The sequence below is a fragment of the Stegodyphus dumicola genome, chromosome 4, assembly GCF_044657685.1.
Source record: "Stegodyphus dumicola isolate Sdum_Otavi_A_Nest chromosome 4, ASM4465768v1".
NCBI lineage: Eukaryota > Metazoa > Arthropoda > Arachnida > Araneae > Eresidae > Stegodyphus > Stegodyphus dumicola.
This window is the reverse complement of record NC_140771.1, coordinates 76,694,937-76,720,969: the sequence shown is the minus strand read 5'-3', so window position 1 is coordinate 76,720,969 and position 26,033 is coordinate 76,694,937. Positions and strand designations below refer to the sequence as shown.

The window sequence follows — 26,033 nt, the reverse complement described above, 5'->3', positions numbered from 1 at the left end:
ATGGTCTTACTGCTTTCTACTGAGGTCCTTTCAAAGAAAACTCGCTCATATTCATTCGCCTCATATATTTCATGTAGGGCGAAAATCGCAAAAATTCCCATGTAGTCTGTTTGATTGTTGGAAATTGAGGGCAGCTCAAAATACCATTGTTCAGCGTTTCCAACTCTCAATATAATTCTAACAAATAGTGCTTTGAGTACGCATATTCTGCAAGCATAATTATTTAATTATATCTTTTAAGCGATGAGTTTGTATCAAATGTAAATGTGTGCATCAAAATGGTAAATAAAACTACCACTGGATAAAGACTTCCTGATTTCCTGTGACTACTTTTCCGAATAACGTAAGTAAGAAGTCTGATTGGCAAGACTGGTGCCCACTGTTTAACAACATGTAAATCCATAACATACGCATGTTAAAAAAAAAAAAACGCTATTTTATAGGTTTAAAAAACTTTATTTGATCATTATGAAAAGCATTAATATTAATGCACTTTGAAAAACATTACAATAGAAAGCACTTTAAAACTATTCAATCCTTTTTTTTTTTTTTAAGTTTTTGGAAACTAAAAGCTATAATTATCTGTGATTCTAAACTATTCTTCCGGATATTTATTCAATTCCTTCTTTTCTCATGTAGCACTCAATGAAAATAGCATTTTCTTTTAACACAAAGTTCATGAAAGTTATTTTTCGGTTTTCCTGCAAAGTACCATGAAGAAGTCACGGTAAAGCTTTATAGTCTGAGATTCAGAAATATTGCAGGATTTTAAAATATCATGTAATCTGAAAAAGAACAAAATACTATTAGCGTTATATGGAAAAAGAAATATAAGAAAGAAAATAAATTTGATAATCTTACTGATGATTTAAATCACTTGCTTCAGACTGCGATGAAGATAATTTCTACTAATTTTTCTTCAAGGCTATACAAACTTCATCAGGGCATGATGATATCATGATAAATTTTAAACAAAATTTCAACTTTTTTTGATGAAAATTTTAAATTTTTGTTTGATTTTTGGTGATAAATTTTAAACAATGATGATGATATAATGATGAATTTTAAAAGAAATTTAAAATTTATTTTAAATATTTTTTATTTTGTTGTTAAATAATGTTCATTTTGTTATATGAAAACGGAAAAAAAAAATCTGGTCCGTCAGTTATTTTCAGGTAGTGCTTTCGGCCAGCATGAAATTTGAGTTTCAGACCAGTAATTCAAATTACTTTTATTTCCCAGTTATCCAAACTAAAAATAAAAGTGAAATAAACAATACTCTAACACAATGAAAAAGCAAAGTTTTACATTGAATAAAGAAAATTTTAAGGTACAGTTAAGCTTTATTCATTAGATTTCAGATAGTTGGATCACGTGTTCATGCTAAGTCGAATAAAATTAAACTTTCTGTTCATCTATTTACGTTTTCCTTTCTTTCCTTTTTCCTCTGATTTAAATAATATAAAAATACCCTAACCATAATGAGATCAGTTTCCATGTAACTTTCAAATTAATTTAGATGAAAGTGTACGATATTATAAACTGGTCTGCAGTATTCTGAGAATATACTATAAAAACTAATCGAGAAACAAGTCATAACAATCCCCGTAATTTTAATTTTGCTGTTTTATATTCATAAAAAGTTATATTTTATTTCAATTTTAGTTGAATAGAAATAGGTTGTATGGTTTGCTTTAGGCAGTCTGTAGTACGTATTAAATAATAAAGAATTTGTATGTGTGTATATACGTATGTTCCTCGCATTGTGAAGAAACGGTGGCACCTAAGCCACTCACTCAGGTTTCAACACACATAGTCCTCCACCTGATCATACGCACCTTGAAGCACGAATTCGGAATTTATTTATTTCATATTTCTCGCGAATTTAAAAGGAACTTTTAATTAAAATCTTAGCCATTTTAAAAGCAATATGATGACACTAGACAAACAGTAAGCTAGTTATGCTTAAAATTTAATCAGAAAACTCGCCGATATAAAGAAGTGTGTTGCTACTACCCCAAACAAGACAAAAACGCAGTATATTTGTCTTTTAAATTTAATCAAAAATCTCATCTATTTAAAAAAAATGTGCTGCCAGTTCCGGAAATAAAATATTATTATCTTTTATGCGAAAGTTGTGATGTCGTTCAGTACAGGTATTTAATCTTTCTTCGAAATTAATTTTGTTATTAATTAGCAAATTAGGAAGTTAGAAGCAATAAAGACGGATTCATTTTAATTATTATCAATTACTAGCTGGACCCTGAAATGGAATTAGCTTGATTCATTAAAATCATTACATACTTTTTCCTTTTTTATAAGTATTTTAGGTTATCCAAGAGGAAAGTTTTATCTAAAATAACGTTAGAAATTTCTTCAATGAAAACTTAACAAAGTGACATTACGCTACTATTGGTTTGCTTTATGTTGCGTTACCATGTAATAATTGCCCATTAGTCTTGGTAAGTGTTGCCATTCTATAAAACACAGTATTGTCTCTTATTGGTCACTGTAGTTCAAAAGGACTTCGAGAATTAGTGTAAACAGAGTGGTGAAAATTTTTCAGTGCAATATATCCATGTGCTTACTTTGAGGAAAAACTCTCAATAAATTTTTCTGCTCGTTCGGGGTTATTCTTTTTCATATTCTGGAAGGCAGAGAGGGTTTTCATATAACCTATGATGTCAGAAAAGTAACCATCGAATATTTGACGTATGTCCTGAATCCTATAGGTAATAAAAATTTTATTTTAGGTGCAAGATTCTGAATGCAAAACTGATTTTGTAAAGTAAAAGAAGAAAAACAAAACAAACAAACAAACAAAAAATACCTAGCAAATTCTTCGAAAGGGAAAGAAATGTTGTCGTATTTTTTCAGGGAAATTTGAACTTCCGGTGACCAGTAAGTATTCAGTTCTTCATATTTCTGAAATTCGAAAGAAATTACTTTTCTTGACTACTTAAATAAAGCAAAATATGGTCGTAAAAGTAAGAAACTGCAAAAATTAACTTTCTTTTATATTCAACCATAATGTTATAGAAGTTGCAAATGACCTAACTGAAAAAAAAAAAATCTGCAGTGGGCGCCACGTGACTTGTACGGCCTATTAAATTATACATATTTTTTACTGTGCTTCATTTAAACTTATTTCCTTGAATTATTCTAACTTGATTAACCGTAGTGGCAAGTGGAATATGATATAAAAAATTACAATTTTTTTAAAATTAAATACCCTTGTCGATTTTTGTCGTACGGAAGTCAAACTTCTTGTACTTTTTTTTTTTTCCATAAGGAGTATAAAACTTTCCCAAATATAAGAACCGGGAGACGGTATTGAAAGTTGGGTTTTGATATTTATCCGAAATTAATTTTTTTTAAAAAATTCGACTGCGCCAATACATGAATTTCCTTATTTAAAACACTTCTGTAACTGGAAATGTATGTTTATGACCAACGGCTACAAAAATAAAGGCCGGATAAGGACTCTTAAGCCATTTAAGGGGTTGGCTACATATATACGTTTGGTATTGCAGATTGCAACAAAAACTGCAACTAAAAATAATAAAAAAAAATAAATAAATAAATAAAAATAAAAAATTCACCGACTTAAATGTCCATTGCTTCAGAACTGGGAATATCTTCTGGCATTGTAAGTAAAATCACTCAAAGAGAAAAAAGTTGTTTAAAATTTAAAATTTACCTGCTTTTGCCAAAGCATATTGAGGAAAGAAAAACAGATTACAGAAAATTATATGAAGAACTCGTAGCCGCCGATTTATAGAAATTTCATGTAACTTGATGAGGCGTAAGTATATTTAAGTGACTGGAAAAAAAAAAAAAAAAACATTTCCTATTGTTTAGTTGACGAAGGTAAATGTATGAAATAGCTTAGTCAATGTACAGTAAAATTTCAAAAAGGTTCATAATAGTTGCAGGATTTTATTACAACGGTAAATTAAAACTCAGAAAAGTTTCAAATAAGGCTAAACAGCAGAATATTCCAGCCTTCAGAAATATGCAAGTTGAGCTTAATATGGAAGAAGCCTCTAGTCACACGTCTTAGTCAACTGTCGCTTATCTGTCCCCCTCCCCAAAAAAGAAGGGGAAAAAAAACAGGAATAAAATGCACCCCATTTAATGAAATGCATACAAAATCACCTGGACTGCTATGCACTTTTGAACTTTCAGTTTTTTAAAACCATCTGTAAGAAAGCCGCATTCAAGAACACTGAACGGAAACGACCCAAAAGGAGTGGGATAAAATTGCCATGACTATGTTAAGAAAAATTTTTCGTTGAAAATTTAAGCTATAGCCAAGAATTAAGGGTATCAAGCAGAAGCAAATCGCGCAAGAATACGCCCTTTATTTAAAGTGACCACACGTCACGATTTTGGCGGGACAGTTCCGCTTTTTGGAGGATAACACATAAAATGCATGCAGAGTAAACTAAATTAGGCGATGTAATGAGTTAGATTTACTCGGTGGTGTTCGATCATTGTCGTTACGTCTCGTCAAGGAATATATGTTGTTAACGGAGGAACAGCTAGAATTAGCTGAAGAGCTATTTGCTTTCCACACCACAAACCACAATCAAAGTTTCAGATCAATTGATTGTACGTCGCAAATGATCAAAACAGTGTACGACAAAAAATTTACATTGCAAGGACAAAAATCCAAGCAATTATTTGTAATGTCTGTAATATTCTCTTTCTCAATTGCAGAAAGAATTAAATAAATGCACATTTATATCCATATATTGTGATACTTCCAACCACAAAGATTTAAAATTATTTCCCACAATTGTTAGAAATTTTGATCCAGAAACAGGAATTAAAATTAGAATATTAGATTTTATTTCATTGTCGGGTGAAACTTCATAAATAATTTTTAATTCAATAAGTACTATTTTGGAAAAGAATAATTTGAATAATAAAATTATTGCCAATTGTGAGGATAACACTAACGCAAATTTTGGTGGAAAAGCTAGCAGAGGCATCAATAACATTTTTACGAAACTTAACGAACATTTGAACCAAAAAATTATTGAAGTAGGTTGTACATCGCACATTCTACACAGTACTGTTCAAACAGTATCTGACTTACTTCCAGTGGATCTTGAAAATATTATTGCAAAAATTTATTCGTATTTTTATATATAAACTGTGCGTGTTGAAAGTTTGAAGGCTTTTTGTGAAAGCGCAGAAATCGAACATAAAAGAATTATTGGTTACAGCAAAACACGATGGCTAGCTCTTTTACCAGCTGTAGAAAAAAAATTAAATATACGAACCATTAAAGTTATACTTTTTATCATAAGATAAATGTCCAAAAATACTGCACCTCTTTTTTGAAAATGACACATTATAAATTTGGCTTCATCCACAACCAATGTAGCAACAGAACGTGTTTTTTCTAGTATCAATAAAATATGGACAATTGAAAAAACAGTTGAACATTAAAACTTTAAAATCTGTATTAAGCGTAAAATATAATTTGACCAATTCATGTGAGAAATTTCACGACATTTTGATAAATGATCCGAATCTATTGCAAAGTATTCACTCGGATAAAAAATATGACCGTGAAAGAAAATCATAATTTATTTAAATAAAATTTTAAATTAATTAAAAAACATAATATTCAAATGATAGATTTTACAAATATTTTTATAGTTACCAATAGTTAATAATAAATATATTTTTGTATATTTATAGGTAAGTATATGAATGTATACAATAAAATATTTTTTTGAAATATTGGTCTGCTTTTATAACTAAATTACAATTCTCATTTCATTTCATTTGTTCCGCTTTGTCTCAATGAAAATGTGGTCACTTTATTCATAAAAATCAATTACAAAAATTGTTTTCATAAAGTAAGAACGACCTACTGTACATAATTGCTGCAGTTGCAGAGAATTAACAAAAATGGCAATTTTTAGCACCAAGGGGCCATTTGCCCAGAAGGGCTATTAATTTCGTTTTGGCATTTTGCGTCTGTTAACTATAAATGCCGGTTCACTTTTCAAATTGTTGCCACCAAATATTACAGCCCTATATTATATTTAAAGAAATTAAATAACGAAGAATTTGCATGAATGTATGTATGTTTCTCGCGCTGTGAAAAAATAACGGGATCTAAAGATGCCAAATTTTGAATAACGTAATCCTTCATTCGAATATGGGCATCTGGAAGCCCAAATTTGGAATCTGGAATTTGTTTTATTACCTATTTCATATTTTATCAAACATTAAAGATCTTTTGATTAACAAGCTCAACGATTTCAAAGCGAGCAATGGCAGCACTGTATGGGAAAAAAAAAAAAAATTATCTCCAGCGTGCGAGACTTATTGTGTATCGGAAATTCTAAAGATATGCTCTTTTAAATATTCTGCGATATTGCTGGTCAGTTGAATTTTATGGTTCAAGTGCAAAGAACACGATATTTAATAAGTAACACACAAAACCGTTAAAAAACGTCCCTTTGGGCGTAATATAAAATCTGAAAGTTATTTTTTTTTTTACCTTATAAAATAAACGATCGACTTCTGCAGCTTGAACTGGATCTACCACCAGTGGTCGTAAGCTGTGGTTGGTGTACGCAGCGAAAACACCGTTGTTTGATAAAACTCGTCGCACCTCTGGGAAAAAGATGTCTCTCTGAAACCAGTGCAAGCAGGCTCCTGCTGTCACCAACTGAACGGATCCAGTTTCAAATGGCAAAATTTCAGCGGGACTTACCCTGAAATTAAGGTAACATAAACTGTAGATGTTTATAACTTAGAAAGAAGCGGAAACGGAAAACAATACCTATCAATAAATAATCAATACGAAGCACTTGTCTTTCTTTTACTTTTTTTTAGTTCAAAGGAGCTTTGTCCCTGAAGGACTATTGTTTTCGTTTTGCGTTTTTGCGTTGAATCACTATCTTTAGCAATCTTGCTTTTAAGCAAGAAAAAAGGAGATGAGGACTTTGGCGAACGCCATTATCTCCAGTCCGCATGGCTAATACTCAACTCGCAAACAAATTTCAAACTGTCTGAATCACTATAAATGCTCGTTTCACTTTTCAAACTGTTGCCATAAAATGTTAGAGTCCTGCATTATGTTTGTGTTATGTATTAAGAAATTAAATAATGAAAAATCTGCATAAATGTATGTATATTTCTCGCATTGTGATAAAACAACGGTGCATAGAGCCATCGAATTTTGAATGACGTAATCCTCCTACGAATATGGTCCTCCTACGAATATTGGGAAGATCAAATTTGAAATTTGGAATTTGTTTTATGATTGATTTCATATTTTGTAAAACTTTAACGAATTTCTGAGTAACGGAATCAACGATTTAAAAGCGAGCAAGAGCAGCACTCTACGGGGGGAGGAATCTTTTTATATTCAGCGCGCGGAACTGTGCATCGGAAATCCTAAAGATAGGCTCATTTTAAAATTATTTTGCGACATTGCCATTGAACTGAATTTCATGGTTTAAGTGCAAAGAAAGTGTTATTTAATAAATAAAGGTAACACACAAAGCGATGTGGATGTAATTTAAAATCTGAAACCTTTCCGACTTTTTTTTTTTTTTTTAATTTTGCTTTTGTTGTTGTTTTAGTGTTCGTCGTTTTTGAACAGCAAAAGAATCAGGCTTAACTATCCATATTTTTCAATAACCGGCAGTAGGGGAAAGTGCCTGCTTCGGGCTATTGCATTTGTATCTTTTTGTTCGCACTGGATAAGGCACTGTTAGAAAAACGTGGAGACGATTGTCTCTATTATAATAATAACGACGAATCTGTATACAGTCAAAAGTCGTTAATCCGGACTCGTCGGGACTTCGGCGATTCCGGATTATCGATTTTTCCGGATTATAGATCATCAGTTTAAATCTCGTAAGATGGCATGCAGAAATTCTAAAATTAAAAATATGAAACCGTAATTTATGAAATAAAGAACAATTATGACCTAAAGGGTATCAAAATTTGTAAAAAGAAAAAGCTTAATATTTATTTGTTTACTTTATTAAACATTTCTTTCAATGTAAGTTGTTTAAGTTTTGCTTCGTTTCATGTGATAATACTTTCTCTTTAATTCTATTGAACAGACATAATTTCTTGTTCAGTTACAAAGTTCCGCTGTTCAAGTCCTATAATTGCTGTGTCGAGAACACCGACTAATTTGTCAATCGAAATTTTTTCGTTTTCAATAACCTCTGTCACTTTTCTTCGGTATCGGAAGCGAATTATAATGACGAGGAACTTGTTTTAAATCATATCAAAGAGGGAGCATATCGAGATGAAATACTACATTTGGTAAGGAATTATAAGCCAAATAAAATAAAAACATCTGCGCTGAAGATAAGGATAGTGCTGACAGATCAACTTCCAATTCATTACGCGGCCCGCCGCTGCGTTCCCCCCGACGAGCTACGTGAAATTCATAAACAGATTTCGGATTTCAAAACATACTTTCGCTTTAGATCCTTTACATATTAACAAATATATATCGGAAATTCTATTTGATATAATCGAAAGTTTAAACTTACTTTTATAAAATTGCTCTTACAGTCTGCAAAAAATAATAAGCCGGAACCAATTCGAAAATTAAGGAACAATGCAATCATCAACATTAACTGAAATAGATAATTATATAATTTTAGCTTATACGTCCATTATACATAAAACGCGCACGCGAAAACGTATTCTGCACTTGCGCCCACTCACATGCGCAGTCGTAAAAGGTCTTACGCGCACGAGTAAACGCCTATGCGCATGTGTCAACACGGCGCATGCGCAGAAAGTTTTTAGTATTGAGGTCCGGATTATAGATCATTCCGAATTATGGGTGTCCGAATTAACGACTTTTGACTGTATATGTTTGTATGTTCCTCATATTGGGGAAAAAAGACGGCACCCAGAGTCACACAATTTTGAATTCGCGTGTTCCTTCAATCGAACATGTATACCTTGAAGTCCGAAGTTTGATTTTCAAATTGTTTCTTATTTATTTTGCATTTTGTGCAAATGTATTGGCTTCTGTATTAACTTACTAGGTGATTCGAAAGGAATGTGTTGCCACTCTCCGGAACGTGTAAGATATTTATGTTTTAAAATTTAATCAGAAAATCCAGTGATTTGAAAGAAATGTGTTGGCACTCCGCAATGCGTCAGCACAGTAACAGCACATCTCTTTCTCTTATTTATTTTACTTTTAAAATTTTTGGATTTATTTCCGATTCTGGTCAAATTTAATGACATTTTGATTGAACAACTCAGGGGTTTAAAAGCTCGCCAAAGCATAAGTTTTTATGTGTTAAACGGAAAATTCAGTCAGAAAACTCAGCGATACAAGTATTCTGCCATTCGGCAAAACGCAATATATTTATCTTTCGGATTTAATCAACAAACTTGGCGATTTAAAACAAATGCGTGTTTAAAACAATTATGTCTTCTTCGCGGCAATGTGTTATCGTTCAGGAAAGCTTAAGATATTTGATATTTCCTTGATTACATTAACTGGATTTCATCAAAATCATTATACATTTTTTCTTTTTTATAATAATCATTTTAGACGGCTGGTCGCGTAAGCTGATAGTGCGCGACAGAAATAGACGATAGTGTACATAAAAGGAAGTGAAGTGAAGAGGTGAAAAAATTTTCGATCGATCTTTCTCAAAACTCGATGAAACATATTTTAAAATACGTTGTAAGGATTTATTTATTTTTCTAACCAGTTATTTTACGTTCAGAAATCTTTACTTTCATTCTCGTCTTCCATTTTCCTACCAGAATGCAGTTCTCAAGTGTTCAAATGAGGTAGAAAAAGATAATATTTAAAGGAAAGTTTTAGATTGTTGAATCAGAACGTGTTCCACCTGTTGAAGGCCACGTTACTATTTGAAACTCTTCGTTTTCCAGCCAGAATGCAAATTTAAGTTCTCGCGTATTCGAATGAGGTAGAAAAACATAACATTTAAAGGAAAGTTTTAGATTGCTGAAACAGAGCGTGTTCCATCTGCTGAAGGCCACGTGACTAATTGAAATCTGTCTGCGGCGTTGTGCTTATTTTTGACGTTATTCTTGCCATTGAGCCAATTTACGCGTCATTCATTCTGTGAAGCCTTTGGCTAACTTCGATTCAACTGAGTTTAACACTTTACGACCGTTAGCGGCTCAACAGCATACGCCCATCCGACCGGCAGCTCAGCCGCAGATTCTTCTTGTTCTGAATCATTGTCAGGACAATCTGATAAATCGTCTAAATAAAACTCTCCAGTACCATTTTTTCGCTCATCGTGAACGGTAATTTTTTTAAAAACAGTGTGAAAATGTGGGAGTTTACGAAGCAATGCACTTAACGCAAGTGAGCAATGTACCTCAATACTAATAATAAAATGCACATGATATATCAAATGGCAATTGTTTATCTCCAAGGCTACCGATTGATAGGCTATTTTTAGGTAGCCCCGAGAAAAAAGCGATTAAATAGGCTATCAGTCGGTAGCCGTTGGAGAAAAAAAGCCGATTAATAGGCTATAGTCGGCATGGAGGTAGGAAAGGGAGGAGGGGCCATTCCGCGCTAGAAGTGAAGCACTGCTTTGAAGGCTGGGTCACCAGACGGGGTGTTCTTTGTTTACATTCAGAAGCTCGCTTGACAAGATTCTGATAGTATTTCGACACACGACAGTTCCATAGAAATCGAAAAAGGGACACTTTCGCATGAAAGAAACATTCATAGTGTGATGGATAATATCAATTTGTATAGTTTACTGACATTTACGCAAAAATCACATCTTGGTTATTTTTCGGTAACTAACAACAGCGATTTTGATTATGAATTTGTTTTATAAAATTCTAAGCAGTTGCACTACAAAAATATAGATTTTAAGAAAATTGCTAAAAGAGATCTGCCAAAATTTATTTTCTAGAATATTTGAAAAGTTTGAAACTTGATGGCTAAATGTAAATATAAAATTATGTATGTTAAAATATTTGTAATTAGGCACATTGGTCAGATTAAGTTTTTATTAAATAGAGTAACGCATGCAAGGGCTATCTGCCTAAAGAGAGAGATGCCATCGTGGAGGAATTTTGAAGAAAAACTGACCTTTGAGTGGGTATTAAAAATAATACTTATAATTTTCATTCAAATTATACTCATATATTTTTTATGTCAAACTTTCGGGTGTATGCTAAATTAGTGTAAATTACTTTACACGAAAAATATAGTGAATGCACAGAAATTAAAGATTTGCACATGCCGGAAATGATAAATAGGAAATATGTATAGGTATTTATGCATGTGCTTGCAAAAAACATGTATCTGCGTTTGACAAAATACTTAAATATTCATTAAATTATTTATAAATGTATTTGAAATGAAGAATTTATTCACTTATAAACCACTGTGAAAGTACTGTGAAGAAATCTAATGATTAAATGTATCTAATTTATAATGATTATAAATGTTATCTAAATATATAATAACCTTAATATTGAATTGTAAACATAAATTGAAATCCTGTTGACAAATACGTTATAAAACTATTTAAGCAAGAATTCTTCGTATTGGAAAGCAATCTGTTAAAAGGTATTGTAAAGCAAATGCTATGAGATGCGCACTTAAGAACGTAATAAAGAGTTTTGGAATATGTATTGTTGAAATGAAGGGTAAAAAAAAAATCTGATAAGTATAATTAAAAGAATTATTCCCTTTACATTTTATAATAACTCAGTTACAAGTTTTAAATAATACTTTAAAAAAAAAAACTTATTTTATTCCCTTTCAGAAATGTTCAGAGAAAGTCAAATACTATTTAATACCTATTTAATTATTAGGAATTAGCGAAATACTTATTTAAAGTATTTCGCTAATTCCTAATAATTCTCTAATTTAAAATGAACCGAAAAGAGCATTAATTATAAATTGACTTACATTTTTCGATTTAAAAAAAGCGAAAAAATCATGTCATATTTAAGAAAGTATTTTAGGAAGCTCTATAAATAGAAAAGAAATAATGCATAATTTTAATATTAATAATACAATAAACTTTGATCTTAATTTTTGTATCTTAACCGAATAAAATCGAATTACCTTATTTTTTTTCCTAATGTAATTAACGAAAACTTGTGAAAATATTTCATTCAAATTAAACCATTCTGAGAAAACTGTCCTGTGAAAAATATAGCATTTAATTCCGTTCAGAATGAAATGTTGTTTAAAAATATGTTGTTTTCACATACTTAGGACTCTGAAGTGTTGTAGAAAAAGAAAATATATACATTTATATGTATATTTGCGACGTAATTACAAAATATTTACACCCGAACGCATCAAATCCCATAGAACTCAATGGTAAATGACCCAATGTTTTGGTCACCACGTAGGGATCGCCGGTGCTTCAGAGCAGGGTACGGAGAAACTTGTTTAGGGCGACTCCATCTTACTTCCTACCTCCATGATAGTCGGTATGCCTTGGAGAAAAAAAGCTGATTATTAGGCGATCGCTCGGTAGGCGTTGGCGAAAAAAAGCCGATTAATAGGCTCTCCGTCGGTAAAGTGTTAAGTTTGAATTAATTACTTTTGTTTTATGCTCTTAGTGCTGGTTGGTTTTGTAAGCACAAGAGGTGCCTTCTGTTAAGTTCTGAATTTTTAATAAAAAGCTCTTTTACTTTTCTTGTCTCTCTGTCTTTGTACTGAATCTAATGATAAGTCGCTTATCTTCAGCTTCATTGTAAAGTTAGTTTATACTTCCAAAGAAAGTGACAATGCACATAAATAAGTAATTTTTGCAAGTTAAATGAATGCGGCATGCTATTTTACTAATAAATATGCATTCAGCATCTCGCAAATAATTTTGAATTTAAAATTACGTCACGTAATTTTGTATTAGGAAACAATCCTTTGTTTCTTTATGGGGTTGCAGCAGAACACACTGCTATAGTTATCTGATTGAAGAGAAGGATCTTTCCGGAACAACTCAGACAGCTTCATTCTAAAGTTAGTTTATACTTCCAAAGAAAGTGACAATGCACATAAATAAGTAATTTTTGCAAGTTAAATGAATGCGGCATGCTATTTTACTAATAAATACGTCACGTAATTTTGTATTAGGTGTGTAATTTTGAATTTAAAATTACGTCACGTAATTTTGTATTAGGAAACAATCCTTTGTTTCTTTATGGGGATGCAGCAGAACACACTGCTATAGTTATCTGATTGAAGAGAAGGATCTTTCCGGAACAACTCAGACAAACTCTTCCCCCCCCCAGTGTCGAGCACAAGTCATCATCATAGACACTGGCCAGTACTAAGGTCAGAAGCGGTGCTCACTTTATTATGGAGGCACCTAATAGGTGCGCCACCTTTGCCTCTTATGAAGGGACGGACTTTTACAACCATCCCTTCGCCGGGATTCGAACTCGGGCCCTTTGGTGTCGCAGTCGGCACCCCTAACCACTCTACCGTCAGGGCGGCCCCTAAGAGAAACTCGTACCCTCAAAAACTTTTAAGCAGACAACTCGTTTACCGGGTCGCATTTAGTCATCCAATTTTTTCGCCTGATTAATTTTAACACCTTTATCATCATACACGGCAGATATCAGGGTAGGTATTCCGAATGTTTTTTGCCGAGTCCGTACGATTTCGGAACTTTGTTTGTCATGAAATGAATCGGGAAAAATTCTTCTACTATTAATTTTTATTATATTCCTAACTAATTTAGATACAGATATGGTCAACAGATGGGAGCACAAGTCTTCTAACTTTAATCTTATACTAAAAATGGCTTGATAGTTATCAACTTTTTCTACAATTTTGTTGTTTAATTTATAAAAAGACATTACCAAATGATCTAAATCTAAATAAATGTGTATGTATTTTTCGAGTTTTATAAAGGGGGGGGGGAGAAAGAACTTTTAGCAAAGATAAAATAGGTACATGGAAAAAATAATGAGAGCCGCTGTTCTAGAACTTAAGACGAAACAAGTGTTTTATGCGCCTTTTTTTTTTTTCCTTGCCTGTTTTTTTTTTGTGAAATAAGAAGTAGTTTTATTGAAAAAGATGGTTCTAGCGCAGAGAGATTTGAGTGTAATTGTTCTGCAGATTTTCTTTTTCTTTTCTTTTCTTTTTTATTTTTTTTATTTCTTTATATATATATATATATACAAAACTGCAATGCTGAAGTATGCATAACTGTTTCAAGATTTACCGAACACCAAATTATAAAACTTTGAAGGGTTACCAAATTAAAGAAAGATTAAGAACAAAAATTCCCAAATTTTGAAAACATAGTAATTAATGAGTCAGTGGGCAATTTTATGTGAACAAAATTACCATTTTACAGAGTGGTAGTATAAATTATTTAAATATTTGCATAGTTTTATAATACAAATGCATGCATTACAGCTATCCTGCCAAACTTCTGCTTTTGAAAGAAACCACAAATGAGGAAAAGAATGCGTAAGTTTTAGATAATTTTATATCGCAAAAATAATAATAATAATTTCGCGAAAATTATGCTGCTAATTACATAATTTGGTTTAGAATTTTGTGAATAATAAAATGAAACAATAAGAAAATCTTTGATTTTCGAAAAAAAAAAAAAAAATATATGAAGAGTATGCAAGAGTTAAAGGGTTTGAATTCTAACCTAAATATTAATCCTAATTTATAAATAAACTGTTCTAACCTAACTAAAAGTTATTTTGTACATTAACTAGAATTTGAATATAGAAAACAGTTCACAATTTTTTAACTGTGGGTCACATTTGTTTTCGGACACTGTGCACCAGTTTTATTTGCAAATATCGGTTACTAAATACTAGCTAAACAACGGTTTTTTTTCCACGTGTACCATTGATAATTTTTTTCAAAAGCTGTTTGTTTTGAAAAAAAATATTCATTATAAGAAATGCAATATATTAGAAAACTATTTTGAGTCTCTGCTTCAATATTTAGCATAAGATCTACACAAATAAATGCCAAAAATACAAGTGTCGGAAAACAAATGTGAGCTACTGCAACCCTAAACTGATATTTCAATTCTGACATCCTACAGAAGGTGTTTACACATTTTTAGAACGATTTCAACTAAGAGTTTCAAAAAAGTAAATTTTTAGATAAACCAATAAACAAAAACATAAAATGTTCATCAGCTTTTGCTGAGGCACGTGGTTCAACGGTAAACAATTTCTAGAATCCTGTATAAAAATTACATATTTAGCAGGAGATAAATAGAAACACATTGTAACCCTCGATGAAGCATGGATTTATCTAAATGACTGACTAAATAAAAAAAAAAAAAAAAAAAAAAAAAAAAAAACCTTTTATTATCGAAAACGAAGAGGGTGTACAGATCTGGCTCCGTCAATGCAAAGAAAATTTCAGTAAAAGGGTTTTAATTGTCTCAGCATTCTCTTTACAATGGGTAATTAAAAATAAGAAGCGGGGTAAAAATCTTAAAATCAACTCAATGTGCTATCAAAAGAAAGTTTTTAGGTCCAATATTTGCAGAAGAAATTCCATTTTTTTAAAATCTTAATGACTTCCATTTTTTTTAATCTTAATGACTGATTTTTTTTAATCTTTTTAATCTTAATGACAAAAAATGAAACTTCATCAAGACAAAGCAACAACTCATACTTCGAAAATACTTCATTTCTTGAAAAAGTGAAGATTGATATAGATATTGCATAAATATCTTTCAGCGTAGTGACAATAACATGTCTGTGCCAGGCACAATGTGCCTTTGGTCTCTTGGATAGAATTCTTTCTAAGCACAAAAACCACCATGATGGATGGACTCTGGATAGTAGTGGAAGAGGAATGAAAATCAATACCCGTGGAAATTTTACGAAAAACCTTTCTAGGATGGAAAATATGGTGCAAACTTATAACCCAGAAAAAAAGCTATCAGATCGAAAATTTAAAGAAACATTCTTTACATTTTAAACTTTAATTAAATGGTCTCGAAATCGTTCTAAAATTGCATAAACACCCTCTGTGGTTTTCTGCTTTCTAGAGTTTTGAGTTCCTTCAGTTCCCAGAGAGAATGAAGCATTATCTTCAACACAGAAATGGAATTTTAGCAACTAAGTATACTTCTTTAAATCCGCTCATGTAAATGAGTGAAAAAATTGCAAAATTATGTCATTCTTACTTATAAGTGATGTTTGTAAGCACAAGATTTTTCTTAGCTTGCTTTATCTGCATCTCACTGACATCCAATCCATGCACGTGTTTGAAAAAGGGAGCAAGAATAGTGGTGCTTTGTCCTGAACCGCATCCGACATCGACAGCTGTCTCAAGCGGACCCTCGAACTATCAAAAAGCATTTTAGAGTGATAAATACCTAATATTACTCAGATAGACAACATTCATATTTTAAATTGTAGAGTAAATACTGAAATATTCTTCAGTGGCCAAAACACAATAAACAAAGGGCGACAGTGCAGCCCTAAATAAAAATCTCAATATTCGGATTTGTTTTCTTTTTAATTTTATTTTTTAACAGTGTTTTTAATACTTATACGTAAATTGAAGGATTGCTAGGAAATACCAAAAGGCTGCATGCCGCCATTTAAATATTTTGCTAGGCATGCGAAAATTAAGCAAAGTTCAACTTTAAACTGGAGTTTGCTTAGATGCTGGAAAACTCTAGTCTATAGGATATTCACTTTTCAGTACCATTATGCCATCAACGTACCGTCGATGCTGCCTGAGAGAGTTTCCCCACTTGAAATTCCATGATCTCTAACAAATCTTCTTAAGTTTAAAGCAGTTCGTCATTATTAGTGATTAATGCAGAATCTATGTCAGAGATTTTCAACCAGAAGAGGATTCCCTCTTGGGAAGGAGGATTTCATAATTTCAAAGAGGGATAGCGGTCAGCCTTTTATTTAGCTGTTTAGTTTGTAGGGTCTTCTTGTTTAACTTCTAAGTAAGAATCGTACGTGCAGAAAATTCTGGTAGGAATTACACAGAAAAAGGGTTAAAAGTATCCTTTATTAAATCTTTAAATTTTACAATGCGTTAACTCGACGCTAACACAGTATGCCTCCCTTTGGCTTGAAGTGAACTTGATTTTCTACATTGTAATTCTCAAAAGGCAAGTCGTTTCACATTTTGTTAACTTATACTTTTATAGTTGTTATAAACAACTGCTATTAATTTGATCGATGCTGCAAATTTCCATCGTTATTAGTTGCATATATTGTGAATTGAGCATTTTGACTCGTATCAATAATATATATATATAGATATATGCCAAAAATTATGCTAAAAATGTAAATAATCAAGATATACGTATGTATACTGCTTTTAAATCGCTAAGTTTGTTGAACATTTATGGAGTGATTGCATTTAGAAGAAAATTAAAGATCTTATTCTTTATCGAATGGCAATAGTTTGAAAGCCGTGTATGAACGAGGCCGAGTGGTAAATCAAAGACTTTGTGATTCGTGGAATGCCAATACTTCCTGTTGCTAAAGGAAAAATTACCAGGTGCATAAAACTGAGACGACACATTTAAAACACCAATATTTATTTTTCTCACCTTTTTTTTTTTTTTTTTTTGCTACAAGTTTACAAATGCAACTGCTTTTAAAACAGGAAAAGGAAACGAAGACATTATGTATCTGTGCACGCTTTTTCCCTCGTGAAAGTGAATGCATTCTGTTTGCCACTCTTTCCAAAATACAAGGGTGATTGATGTATGGTAGTGTTACATAAAGGTCCACAAATTTTGGAAAGACTCCGTGCTAAACACTTCTAGTATCAAAACTACTCTTAAAAGTATATTTAACGACATTTTTTTTTTTTTTTCATTCTAATGAACAAATGTTTACCTTTTCCTTGAGATATGAGATTATCAGATCAGCCACTTCTTGGGGGCAATCTGGTCGGTAAACTCGATATATTTGTGCGTGTTCTTCATCTGCAAATTGTTGATTTGCCATCTGAATTGAAACAGTTGAAAAATATCGTTATAAATCACAAATAAGAAAGAAATTTACAAGAATATTTCGAAAAAAATTAGCTGTTTCAAGTTAAAAATTCATTTCGAAGCAATGGTAATATAATGTAAAAGAATTCGAAGCTGAGCAATATTATTCTGAATATAAGTGTAACCAAAAGCATACATAAACAATTTTTATACATAAATAATATGTAACAGAAATAATGTCCGAAATTTTTCAATTACTTTTTGTAACTTGCACATGTAGATGCGCCCTTAATTAAAGGTAGTGATTTCTATTTACTAAAAATGTATTCGATTTCTTTATTTAGACTTGCACGCTTTTATCATTAGTAATATAAAATTGTAGATGAATTTCGTAAAAGAATTATTAATCACTTGTTCACTTGAAACAATGCAATAAATTATTTTTCTCCTTTTAGTTCATTAAAGATTTTTAAATAAAAGTGTATTTTTCAATTTTTTTTTAATTTTCATATTTTTAGTATCAATGACATGTTATCAATCCCATTTGTCAATTTAAAAATCATTTTTCATCAATGAAAAATCTCTCTTTTTTCCCAATAATTAATTCTGTTACTTCAAAAAAAAAAAAAAAAAAAAAAAAAAAAAAAAAAAAATCCAGCACTTCTGATAAAGAAATCCGAAATTATGTTAAAAGCTCGTATAAACTTTATCTAAAAGATTTTTTCCGCTCTATACGATGGCACAAGCGGTAAAATTCTGAAAGTTTCGGTTTGTTGATTAAACGAACATATGTGCTAGAAATCGTTTCAATATCGAATTTTAAAAATTCTAAATCAAATTTCGTAAAGATTCCTGCCCACATTGTATTGTCATCTACAACGATTACGAGTGCAAAATTTAAGTTCGATAGGTTGTCAGAAAATAGTTTAAACACGGATGGCGAAGTTTTGTCCATCGTCGCAAAAACCCTGAGCGACAAAATATGAAATAATAAAAAATATGAAAACTTTCAAATTTTATATTGCACCCAAAGTGGCGTTTTTTAACGTTAATGTATGTTACCTTTATTTATTAAATATCATGTTCTTTGCGCTTAAACCATAAAATTCAATTCAACAGCAATATCACAAAATATTTAAAAACAGCATATTATTAGAACACAGTCTCGCGCGCTGGAGATAAAAACTCTTTTCTTGGTACAGTGTTCCCATTACTCGCTTTGAAATTGTTGAGTTTGTTAATCAAAAATTTGTTAAAGTTTTACAAAATACGAAATAGATAAAACAAATTCCAAATTTGGGCTTCCAGATGCCCATATTCGAGTGGAGGACAAAGTTTTTTATTCAAAATTTGATGTCTCTAGGCACCGTTGTTTTTTCACAATGCCAGAAAGGTACATACATTCATGCAGATTCTTCATTATTTAATTTCTTTAAATATAATGCAGGGCTCTAATATTTGGTATCAACAATTTGAAAAGTGAAACGCAAAATGCTAAAACGGCGCAAAATGCTAAAACAAAATTAATAGCCCTTCTGAGGAAATTGCCCTTTAGGCTACAAACATGGCTAGTTTTAAAAAACAATCTAGAAAGTTGCTTAATTAATATTTATTATTGTTATTAATATTGTTTTTTAAAATGAAGGCGAAATGTTTGTTTCATAACTCTAAAAAATTTCAGTCTCTATAACAGGTACATTTTTGGATGTTAGAACTTTGAATTCCCATAAAAGAAGATAATATTATGCCGAATAATAATAGTAATCGCGATCATATTTATAAGCAGCCTCCACAGTAGTGTGACGTAATGACATCATAACTTTGAAACTAGGAGTACCAACATTTCACTTTCTTTTTCTACATTGTAGCATATTTTTAAAAAGGGTATAAAATTATGTAATCAATACTCTTTTTTTATTATCCTTCGTTTAAATAAGGGCGAAGAGTTTGTTTTATATCGTGTGAAAATTTTTAAATTTTGTAAACGATATTTTTTATAATGCTGAAATTTAAATGCTGAAATTTTAAAACCATTGACATCAAATAGTCGGAAAATAGTCAATCTAATTTCGATAATTCGCAAAAAAATTTTAAATGATGTCAAAATTTTCATTGGAATTTCAAAGTTTTTTTTTTTTTTTTTTTTTTTTTTTTTTTTTTTCCAAGTGACGCAAACAGTAAATTTCTGAGATGTTTAGTCTATTCGTCAAAGGAAAATATGTGCAAAAATCGTTTCAACATTAAATTTTAAGAACCAACCCTAAATCGAATTTTGTAAAAGCCGCTTTACTAGATTGTAATGTCATCCACAAACACTGTACAAGTTTTGTATTCGACAGCTTATCAGAAAGTAGTTAGAAAACTTTTAGTGATAAACTTTTGACTTTAAACTAAAATAAAACTTATAAAAATACAAAGCATAAAATACTAAACAAGAAAGTGAAAAGCAAAACCGTATAAAACATGACACATTAACGTGAGGTCACATAAACATGACACATGACGTATAAAACATGGCCTTTTGAAAAGTCAAAATTGAAGGGAAAGAAAAGTTTCGAGTAGTCTCAAATTCTCGATTTATTGGGAAACGTGAACATTAAGCTGAAATTTTTCAAATGTCCGACACTCATTTCTGTATGTTGTTGAGGTTTTCAAATATATTTAAATGGATTATTAAAGAACTGAATACCCTTTAATAGGAAACATTCGTAAAATGGTCTTTTAATTTTACATTCAATTTGTTTTTACTTTCAACCGAATTTCAACAATTTGATGCACAATATGGCTTCTTCTATTGACAGAACAGTAGTAATTTTAGTAATTTTAAAGTCACTATCGAGGAAGTCCAATCATTCAAGTCGGGAAATTCCTCTGCCTCGCTTTCTCTTCAGTTAAAACTTTTTATAAAGTAGAATTCATTTGGCAAAAGTAATCAGCAAACTAAATTACACTCTTTTGCAAATAAATAAATAAATAAATAAATAAATAAAAAATAAAGAATAAAATAATCGGAGCACCATGAAGGAAATGGTTGTTTTTGATGAAGTTGAATATGTGTATAGCTCATACACAGGTAATAAAATGATTAAAAAATCAAGGTCATAGTACCTGTGCACGGCTCACAATCACCCATTAAGTGTTCAAATTAGTACTTGGTAGAACCGCCGCTGGCGGCAATGCATGCTTGAATTAATCGAGGCAAGGAGTGGTAGAGGTTCCTAATGTCATCCTGCTAGACATTCTGCCAGGCATTCATCAGTTGTCGCTCCAGATCTGCGATATTTTGTGGTGCCCTAATCTGGCGCCTTACCATGTCCCAGACATGCTCAATTGGTGAAAGGTTTGGTGACCTTGCTGGCAAAGGAAGAGTATCAACTACACGGAGACAGTCCAGAGATATGCGAGCGGTATGTGGCCTGGCATTATCTTATTGGAAAATGACCCCAGGATGACGTGCCATGAAGGGTAATGCAACCGGCGGCAGGATGGTATCAACATATCGTTGAGCTGTTAAAGATGTACGGAGGATGACTCTGCTGTCATAAGAAATAGCGCCGCACACTTTCACACCAGAGGTTATGGCCGTATGTCTTTGTAAAACAAAGGCTGATTGGGACCGCTGGCCCCGTCCTCTCCAGACACGATGGTCATCTGCTTCAAGAGGGAAGCGGCAGTCATCGCGCTGAACACTATACGATGCCAGTCTGATGGCAGTCATGATGATCCGCTGCGACATCACTCCAGACGACTCCGCCGATGTTCTGGGGTCAAAGGCAAACGTCTTAAAGCCTCTGTAACAATAACCCCGCCTAAGACAAGCGCCGTGAGATGGTGCACGGTACCACGAGAGGTATAGACGTGGCTGTAGTGCGCTGAATAGTCGACAATGATACCGTTGAGGAAGTTCGGGCCTGGCGAACAATCATCCTATCTTGCCTCCCATTTGTGATCCTTGGCCTTCCAAAGCCTTCAATTCGTCGGCAATTTCGATGTAGCAACCGTTGCTGCCAATATCTTTGCACAGCAGTGTCTGCACGCTGCAGGTGGCGGCCTATTGCCCGGTATGACCACCCAGCTTCACGCAACCCTACAGTACGACCACGTTCGAAGTCGTTTAGTTGTCTGTAAGGTTTTCGATATCGTCGTAATGGCATCTTTAGTTGCTTCTTTACGGAATTACAATAGCAGCAACAAAAAAAAGATAAATTTTCCTTATATTGAATTTAACAAACATTCTCTGTTCGTAAAAAGCAAATTAAAGTTAGTAAATTTAAATGAAATTTAATGCAAATAAATGAAAAATTAGTTATTGTTGCAAACTAATCTACAATATCATTTAAATTCTGAAGCAAATGTAAATCAAGTGCAAGGATCAAAATCCATTAATAAATATAAAATTTCAAAAATTATTTAATCCTAAAAAATTTATTTATAAAAATGCATAAGTGAATGATTGTTGAGCAGGCACGAGACAGACTTATCAAGGGGAAGTTGCCTCCAAACCTAACTCTTCAATCATTCAATTCGTGTTTCGTCATCCATGTAGGCAAGGGTAAAAGTCAAAACCAAAAGTAATACCAAATGTGGTGAATTATCAAAAAGAAATTCAAACAAGTGGAACCTTGAGATATTAGCAATTAAAAGACCAGAATTAAAATTAAAAAATAATAAATAAGAGTAGAAAACCAAATTTTCAGAAAACCTGGAAAAAAATTTCAGGGTCAGAATTTTAGGGTGAACTATTATAATTATAATTAAAATACATTGAAATGGTTCATTGGCTAATTCTGGATAAGCATGGATTTTTGTAGAAGAGAGATTTCAATTAATTTAAAAGTTCCTACCCCCTCATGAAGTGACACTGAGGCTGATTGAATTCCTCTTCTCTTTTTGTTCATTTTTTTATTAAATTGCATAAATGTTTTGAAGTGGGATTTTGCTTGTTTGAAATGTTTTGGTTATACCATTTTAAAATTCTTTGTTGCATTTATATGATTAGTTGAAATTTATTAATTATGAATTTCAATTTCTGGTCTTTGTGAAATATTAGTTCCAAATTTCTTACATATATATATATATATATATATATATATTCAAAATAATTTAATTAAAAGTAAATTAAAAAGCTACTTTCTCAATATTTAAAATTTACTTTTGGTTTTAGTATTTTTGCGATTAAAGATATTTCTTAGCAGATTTTTAAACAAGAAGTTGAAATTATTTAAAATACTAATTTAAATTCTAAAAATTTTTTTATTGACGGTTTTAAATTTAATTTGTGTTTCTTGGAGATGGTATATGGAAAGTTTTCTTATTATATATTATTATGAATTCTTATTATTTCTTATTATATATATTTCATATATATTATTATGAATTATTGGTTTATATATATATATACACACACACTCTTTCCTGGCCTTTATTTTCGCAATCTTCCAATTATAGAAGCGTTTCAAATGATGAAAATATTCATGTTTTGGCACTGGCAAATTAAAAAATAATAATTTTGGGAAACCTAACTTTTAATGCGGTCTCCCGGTTCCTATGTGCTGCGTATAATTCGGCATAATTAAACATCTGCTGCTTACTTATATTCAGCAAAATAGAATAATCGTTATGAAAAGGTAAAATATAAGTTCCGTAAGACAAAACTGACCGGTATATTTAATTTCAAAATTTGAAATTTTTTATGTCATTTTCAACTTTTCTCTAGTAATCGTTTAATTAAGTTAGAATAATTCGAGGAATAAGTTTAAATTAAATGTAGCAAAAAATGTGTATAATTTAGTATGCCATGCATGGAACTCATATGGTGTACACTTAAGATTTTACTAATTTTTATCGTCCCAAAATTGAGAAGGGAATATTATGCGAATTACTAACTTATGAAGGACGGGGTTGCAGTCAGAACACAACAAATGAAAAGTACTCATGAATAAACTGCAGGTAACTATCACAATATTATTTCCTTAAAAGAACCCAAATTTCAATAATACGTAGCAATATTAACATTAAATATCTAACAAAATATCTTTATTCCTACTTCCAAGTAACTTCAATCTCGCGCGATCTTATTATTGACTCCGGCTACAACTTAGGCCTCAAATCATCCATAAATTAGAGATGGGGAATGTGCAATCGATTCGGCGAAATCGTAGACAGACCGTCAGTTTGTCTTTACTTTGCTGCGATCAGTGTGCTTTTGTCATAGGCCAGCATAAAGTTCAACAGTTAGAAGGATAAGATTCGGAGTGATCTCCGCGGGTAATTTGCGAAGGTTTGTCTTTATTAGGAAGACGAGAGCAATCACTAAGTGAATTTTTAGAATTTAGGACAGCTCGTTCTTTGAAAGCATCAGGGAAAGGAAAAAATCTCGAATATTTTCAGAATCTGGCTCTAAAAAGCTACAGGGTAATTATGGGATAGCAGAAAATAAATGAGGAAATGTAGATTTTTTTTTTAAATTTTAAATCAAATAAGCTTTTTTTCAGCTGCTTTGCTACAGCTAAGTGTCTAATCTAACCTATAAGAGAAAAATCATAAATTAACGTCTACTTACATGATAAGTTTCAGGCACTTTTCTCTTCAGAAGAAAATAACGGTATCTAAACATGTGTTGATATAAATTTATCCAATCAGATTTTCTTTTGCCGAGCTCTTCGATGTGCGTTCTGAGTTTTATAACGCTGCTTTTTCATATTTACCGAAAAAAGAATTTGAAACATAATTTATTCTATTTCACCTAAAGTTCCAGTTACCTCATATGATGCGATGCAACAGCGATGACGTATACCTGCATAACAAAAATCTGATGAGTAATTCGAACGTTTTCTTTAAGCAGTTTTATAGCCTAACCATACCATAACTGCAGGTTTTCAACCATCCAAATTGTGCGACCTTGGTGCTTAGTTCACAGAAATGTTTTATAAGTTAAAATTAGTTAAAATAAAGGAAAACAGCACGCTGAATAAACATACAGAGAAATTTCGTTACAAAGCATCTGAAAAGCAATAATCATGAAATATTTTTATATTTGAAGGTATATATGCCCAACCTTGAATTTATTTTATCTTATTTACTATAATGCATCAAGAAGCTGCATTCGCACACCATGTGTACATATAAACCACGAGAACATCATGAAGCCTTACGACTTTACGATTTTCAATGACGTATTTCAATCATATTTCACATTTTGATTCATATTTCAGTGACATGAAATTCTTTTAAATATTGAAGTTACCAAATGATGATGTTCATAGATAGTCAACAAATTCCTTTCTGCATATTATTAGCAAAAAGCTTTTTCTCATTTTTTAAAATTTAATAAAAGTTTAAAACAAATCGGAAAAATATAGATTTTAATGAGTTCAGCCAGCGTAATTTCATAAAAATATTTAGCCTTCCTAATTAGACATATGATGATTTAAATGCATTATTGTTTAAATCGATGAGATTAAAAAGTAGAAAAAAAAATATTCTTACGTTTCTGACTTTTAAATCGCTTGCTTTGTTAATCAGTAACAGGCAGATTGAATTTGAAAATTATTTTGCGCTCTACCGAATGACAACAGGTTAGCGTATGGAGCTGAGTTTCATTTGCTTGATTACGGCCGAGCACTAAGGTGGAATGAAAAAAAAAGTCAAATTTTATAATTTCCTGACCCAATAAACAATTCTGTTCGATGAAAAAAACATAGTGAGAAATTTGCAGTTCAGTCGCTCGTCATCTTCAGGTTCCACATGAGGTAGATAAAAAAAAATCAATCTTAATGAAATAATGCTGTGAAAATGAAAACATCAATTTTTTTTAACAATATTTTCTTAATGACGTTTTTACAACACTATTGTTTCCTGACCCAACATATACTTCTAATTGATAAAAATATGGCAATAAAAAAGTTTAAGCTTAATCACTTTCCATATTTAGGTTCGACAACAGAACCGAAGAAATTCATCTTGGTATAGAAATTCGTAAGTTCGTTCCGAGACTTGATTCGACTGCGTATGAATCCAACCCTGGCTTCTGCAGCATGTGATGCCGATGACGCCTTTGTAACCAGTCTCACAAGCCTCTTTACTACT

General features: G+C 31.7%; 1 protein-coding gene across 1 annotated transcript; it reads right to left on the bottom strand.

Moving 5' to 3' along the window:
• Nucleotides 1-444: 444 nt before the first annotated feature.
• On the bottom strand, nucleotides 445-24,639 carry LOC118198256 (putative methyltransferase DDB_G0268948). Its single transcript, XM_085814252.1, has 7 exons — nucleotides 24,508-24,639; nucleotides 17,848-17,958; nucleotides 16,161-16,321; nucleotides 6,527-6,743; nucleotides 2,831-2,925; nucleotides 2,589-2,726; nucleotides 445-785 (listed from the first exon to the last, which is right to left on the bottom strand). Exons 1-7 carry the CDS (start codon nucleotides 24,559-24,561, stop codon nucleotides 686-688), a joined length of 876 nt encoding a protein of 291 aa, XP_085670378.1. The 5' UTR covers nucleotides 24,562-24,639; the 3' UTR covers nucleotides 445-685.
• Nucleotides 24,640-26,033: the final 1,394 nt, after the last annotated feature.